Below are 6,519 nucleotides of genomic sequence, written 5' to 3'. Positions count from 1 at the left end.
TTATTTTTTAATTATTTAATTATATATTTGGAACGCAAGTATGTGAAAAAAAGATAAAATTATATATTAGGCACATAGATATTCTTTTGGCCTGTAAATTACGCTCACAGATTCGAGAGATGCTTTTTTCTCACCTAATTCCTCAGATTACAATTATTTTATTTGGTAGTTATGGAATTGAGCAGACTTTATAGACGTGATTCCTTTTTCCACCCGATTTCCGCATTTTATAAATCTTTATTTCGTCCCCATGGAATTGAGTAGACTTTGTCACATCAATAGACAAGTTAATTAAAATGGACCACGTTGTATCTATAAATAGAAGCCCATCCTTATTTTCCTATGCAATTCCTTTCTATAATAAGTTTCAAATAAACTATGGCTATCATCATCATTCTTCTTCTCATCATTCTCGCAAAAGCTGACGTTAACCTCAGCAATGAAATGAGCTCTAACACTGCTTGTCCTGAAAATGAAAAACAAGCACTTTTGAACTTCAAAAAAGGCCTAATAGATGCTGCAAATCGGCTTGCTTCATGGGATCCTCATCATCATCCAGATTGTTGCAGGTGGACTGGAGTTGTCTGTGACAAAAGGACTGCCCACGTCCTCTCTCTCAACCTTTCGCTTCCTCCTTGGGACGAACATACTGACTTCAAATCTTATAGAATGTCAAAGCTAGAAGGTAAGATAAACCCTTGTTTGTCAAAATTGAAGCATTTAAGATACTTGGATTTAAGCAACAATGCATTTGAAGGCCTCTTGCCTTACCAACTTGGGAATCTCTCAAATCTTGAATCTCTCAAGCTTGGAGCTTATCCATTCTCCTTTGGGTTATTGTATGTTGAGAATCTCCAATGGTTGTCTGGTCTTTCTTTACTCAAACACCTTGATTTGAGTTGGGTGAATCTTAGCAGAGCTTCCAACTGGTTGCAACTGATAAACTCAATACTCCCTTCTTTGGATGAATTGCATTTGTCAGCCTGTCAGCTTCTTCCTGGCCCTTCATTGCTAAATGTTAATTTGTCATCTCTTGCGATCCTTGACCTTTCCTTTAACCATTTCACAAATCACATGGATGTTGGGTGGGTGTCCAACCTTAAGTCCCTAGTTTTTCTCGATCTTGTAGGAAATGATTTTCATGGACCCATCCCTGATTTCCTTCGGAACATGACTTCTCTTACACATCTCGATCTTTCATCCAATTATTTAAATTCTTCAATACCAGATTGGCTGTACAGTTTCAGCTCTCTTCAGGTTCTCAGACTTCCTAGTAATCAGCTGCATGGCGACATTTCTAGTGCCATTGGCAATCTGACTTCTCTCAATGAGGTTGACTTGTCAAGGAATAAACTCCAAGGAAAGCTTCCGAGAGCCATGGGAAAGCTTTATAAGTTGAGGTCAATCAATCTGTCAGGTATGAGATTGAATCAAGACATATCTCGCATCTTAGAGATTTTATCGGGATGCTCTTCTCCTAGATTGGAGTCTTTGGACTTGGCTAGTTGTCAACTTTCTGGTCAACTGTCCGATCAAGTTGGACATTTTAAAAATTTAACAACACTTGATCTGTCTAATAATTCAATCTCTGGTCCCATTCCAATCCCTTTATGGCAACTTCAAAATTTAAAAGAACTTTGTTTTAATGACAATTCAATCTCTGGTCCTATTTCAATTTCTTTGGGACAGCTTGCAAATTTGGAAAGGGTCTACATTTTCAACAATTTGTTGGAGGGTGTTGTTTCCGAAAAACATTTTGCTAATCATACCAAATTGAAGTATTTTTATGGGTCGGGCAATTCATTGGTTTTGAGAGCCAATTCTAATTGGGTTCCTCCTTTCCAAATTCTTGATTTGGATTTAGGATCATGGCAAATAGGGCCATCTTTTCCCTTGTGGCTTCGTTCTCAAAAACATCTAGAATATCTAGACATCTCAAATTCAAGAATTTCAGACGTCATTCCTAGGTGGTTTTGGGGACTGTCGACCCAATTTAGAGATGTAAATCTCTCTAGAAACCAAATTTCTGGCCAGATTCCGTATCTACCTAAGGGTCCTAATATTTTCACTTTTGTCGACCTTAGTTTCAATAATTTTAGCGGTCCATTGCCTCAAATCTCAATGGGTTCCAATCAGTACATGATAGACCTTTCTAATAATTATTTCTCGGGATCTCTTTTCCATTTTCTGTGCTATCAGTTGAATGGTACCATCACAACAAGTTTTCTTGGTATTGCTAACAATCTTTTATCTGGAGAGATACCCGATTGTTGGATCAAGTGGCAATCTTTGCAAGTCTTGCGGTTAGATGGCAACAGATTCACTGGTAAAATTCCAAGCTCCATGGGAACTTTGTCAGAACTTCAATCACTAAATCTTCACAACAACAAGCTTCATGGAGAAATCCCTTTGTCACTGAAAAATTGCACAAATTTGGTTGCAATTAACCTTGGAAAGAATGAACTAGATGGCAACATTCCAAGATGGCTAGGCCAGGATCTTACAAATCTAATAATTCTAATTCTTCGATCAAACAAATTTGGAGGTAACATACCGGACCATTTATGTGCTCTTAGTTCTCTCCAAATTTTGGACCTTGCTGAAAACAATCTCTTTGGGAGCATGCCAAGATGTATGAGCAACTTCAGTGCTATGGTTAGAGGGAATGGTTCTAGGGACAACATCATAGAATATAGAGGCCTTAACGGACCATCTACTTTGGAATCTGCATCAATTGCGACGAAAGACCAATTACTTGTATATGACAAAACTCTCAACTTGGTTAGACTTGTTGATTTCTCTTGTAACAATTTGTCAGGAGAGATCCCCAAAGAGGTGACGAGCCTCCAAGGTTTGCAAACACTGAACTTGTCTCAAAATCACTTTACTGGAAAGATCCCTGAAAGTATTGGCAGTATGAAATCATTAGAATCTCTTGATCTATCTCAAAATCAGCTCTCTAGTTCAATTCCTGAAAGCATCTCAAGTATGACGTTTTTGAGCCACTTGAACTTGTCCTTCAACAATTTGACGGGCATAATACCCACAAGCAGTCAGCTTCAGGGCTTCAATGAATCATGTTATGCCGGTAACCATCTTTGTGGATCTCCATTAAAGGGCTGTAGAGGAAGTGGTAAAGAACCTGATGTCAGAAACGAAGCTAAAGAAATCAGTAAGGGACAAGAGATAAATTGGTTCTACATAAGCATGCCACTAGGATTCTTTACTGGTTTTTGGTGTGTACTGGGGCCATTGGTGATCAGCAAACGATGGAGGATCTTGTACTTCCGATTTTTGGAAGCAATGTGGTGGAAAGTATGCGATTTTGTTGGTAAATTTTAGTTTTACATATTTATTTTTGTTTCATCAGAACTATAAATGTAATGTTCGCATTAGTATAACTCAAACTTACATGTAAGTTATGAGCTGGTAATTCTAGATTAATATATGAAACCATTATCTACAAGATTGCAAATCTCTTTTTCTATTGAAGATATATGTAAATATGTTCTTAATTAAAAGAAAACAGTTCTGTTCATTACTTTTTGACACATGTTTAGTCATTGTTGGAACATTTGACTGTTTCATAGTTTGTTCGAACAAGTGTTAGAACGTGCATATATTTCTCTGTCATTTCATGAGTTGTTTAAACAGACTTTAGAACGAGTTATGGTTATTTTGGCCAAACCAGGAAAGTGTTGCGAGATGACAATTTATACAACATGCACATTTGACAAACCTTCTAAGATTGGAAAACTCACAGTATGGTAAGTGGGGAACTCATTACTTTGGCGAACTAGAATTAGAATGCGAACTGGGGTCACGGTAAAGATACAAGCAATATGAAGCATGAAGCTGCAGAGCAATTGGATTTAAAAGAACTTGCATGTAGGTTATGTTTTCAGAATATGTTTTCTAAATTTTTTAGGAGATTTAGTATTTATTAACATAATATATTTGATGTTTATTAGTATAAAATCTTTGTTACTTCTTTCCATAATTAGGAGTTTTTCTTGTTATAAATACCTCTATTTTATTGTTCAATAATAAGAGTGCAATATATTAAACTTTAGCACACAAATTTGTTGCTAAATTTCTCGTTTCTTTTCTACAATTTTTTCCTTCTTAACGTTGAAATTCTAACAATTGGTATCAAAGCTTCTGTTCTTAAGGGTTGTTGTTGTTTCTTTCTCAATTAAACATGGTTTTTTTCTCCACCTTCACGGTTCATTTTCAATGGTGAAAACTATCATATATAGGTTGTTAAGATGAAGACTCATAAGCTTATGACTTGTGGGAGGTTGTGAATACTGATATCAAGCTCGTACCATTAAGGGACAATGCTACAGTTGCACAAATCAAGCACCATAATTACAAGATAGTTAAAAGATACAAGACAATTTCTTGTATATAAAATGGTGTCTCGGATGTAATATTCACACGTATTATGACTTGCGAGACTCCAAAAACAAGCTTGGAATAAGCTAAAGGAGGAGTTTCATGGTTCGGACAAGATCAGCCAACAACTCATTATTCTCAAGAGAGATTTCAAGAATTTGAAGATGAATGAGGTTGAAATAGTGAAGCAGTATGCAGATAGGATTATGGTGATAGTTAATAGCATCAGGTTAGTTAGGGAATAGTTCGCAGATAGCAGGGTCATTAAGAAGGTCATACCAACACATCCTAAGAGGTATGAATCTAAAATTTCCTCACTTGAAGACTCAAGGGACCTATCAGACATCTCTCTTCCAGAGTTGATATATGCCCTATATGCTTAAGAGCAAAGAAAAGCATCAAAGCGAGAGGAGCACAAAGAAGAAGCATTGCGAGCCCTAAGTATTGAAGGTGCGAACCCCTAGAAACATAAGGGTAAGGTAAGAAAGGTTGGAAAGAGAAGAAAGAGAAGTCGATACAAGATGGTGGAAAGAAGAAATATTCACTATGCTTGCATCCTCTCCCCAAAACACGTTAGAATAATTGTAAATATAACTCGGTAATCCACAACAAATGCTGAACTTCGGTATATTCAGTATAAAATAACAAATCAAGAATCATCATCTCAACACAAGTCAATCTTGTAGAACGTGTAAAATAACTTATTGGCATGCCAAGTGTATCTTATCCTATGTTCATCTTAGCTCGATACATATAATTGTATAATACTTTACAATTCAATCACTTTCTCACTTGGAACCAATTTGTGACAGTTCAATTATATATATACATATTCAACGAACCACAGTTCACAAGGCAATATAGTATTACAAATTATTCAAAACTAAATCTATGAACTTACCAAAGCTAAACAACAAAGATTGAAATGTCAGGGATTAATCAACAATTTTTTCTTTTCCACAATTATCTATCGGTTCTTGATCTATATAATAATTTTTATTTCAATTATCAGTCCCAAATACTTATAATAATCCATTTAATGCATATGGATTCTTTATTGACATTTTTCACAATTACCCTAAACTTTTACATTTTATTCAATTTAGTCCCTAAAATCAAAACAAGCTTATTTTCACAATTAACCCTTAAATATATATTTCTGAATTCTTAACCATCCCTATACAGACCTCTAATTATGAAATTTTACAAAAAAACCTAGCAAATTTTAATATTTGATCATTTTAGTCCTTAAACTCAAAACAACTCAAAATCACTTTATAAAATAATCCAAATTCATCATCAAGCTTCAAACTAAACCATTAACAACTAAAAAGCTTCAAAATATAAATGGAATGTTTTCAAATCTTTGACATTATTTCAAAATAGTCCCTAAGCTAGATAGATTAAGTTGTAACAATTTCAAAAATATAAAATTTACGAGAAACGGGCTAGAAAATCATACCATGCATAAGAAATGAAACTTGTCTGATTGTTCCAAGGTTTAGACCATGAAGTTTCAGTTGAGAGAACAAAAATGATGAAAGTGGCCTTTGTTTTCCTTTTTGTTTTATTATAATACTTTAACCTTATTTTAATATAAAAATTTTAATCATAAAACTTAATAAATCAAGCTTAAAACCGGCCATTAACATCAATAATTACTAAATTTCCATATTAGACCATTTAAGTATGCTTTTATATTCAATTTTCACTTTTAAACGCACAGTGATTGACTTTTGTAGTTTTTACGATTTAGTCCTTTATCCCTAATTAACTAACGAAATGTCAAAATTTTTGGACCAGATTTTAATGACACTAATAACCTCGTAAATATTAAATAATTAATATTTATGGACTCAAATGTCAGAATTGTGGTCTTGAAACCACTATTTTCGACACTACTTGAAAATGGGATGTTATAGAACTCAACAAAAAGAAAACATATTTAAGACCCAATTCGATGACCCAAGTAGAGAAACAATTTTGTTATAACAAAATATATCATGAGCAATAGTAGTATTCTCAACAACTATAACAAATTATATAAAATATATGATGACTTGATACATGACACTAAAATACTATGAAAATAATTAAAAATATGACGACACAAAAAAATTA

General features: G+C 34.2%; 1 protein-coding gene across 1 annotated transcript; it reads left to right on the top strand.

Moving 5' to 3' along the window:
* Nucleotides 1–378: 378 nt before the first annotated feature.
* Nucleotides 379–3,342, top strand: LOC108487905 (receptor-like protein EIX2). Its single transcript, XM_017792240.2, has one exon. The coding sequence runs from the start codon at nucleotides 379–381 to the stop codon at nucleotides 3,340–3,342; it is 2,964 nt and encodes a 987-aa protein (XP_017647729.1).
* Nucleotides 3,343–6,519: the final 3,177 nt, after the last annotated feature.

The sequence above is a fragment of the Gossypium arboreum genome, chromosome 10, assembly GCF_025698485.1.
Source record: "Gossypium arboreum isolate Shixiya-1 chromosome 10, ASM2569848v2, whole genome shotgun sequence".
NCBI lineage: Eukaryota > Viridiplantae > Streptophyta > Magnoliopsida > Malvales > Malvaceae > Gossypium > Gossypium arboreum.
The sequence above is the reverse complement of the archived record's forward strand: the minus strand, read 5'-3'. Positions and strand labels throughout refer to the sequence as shown.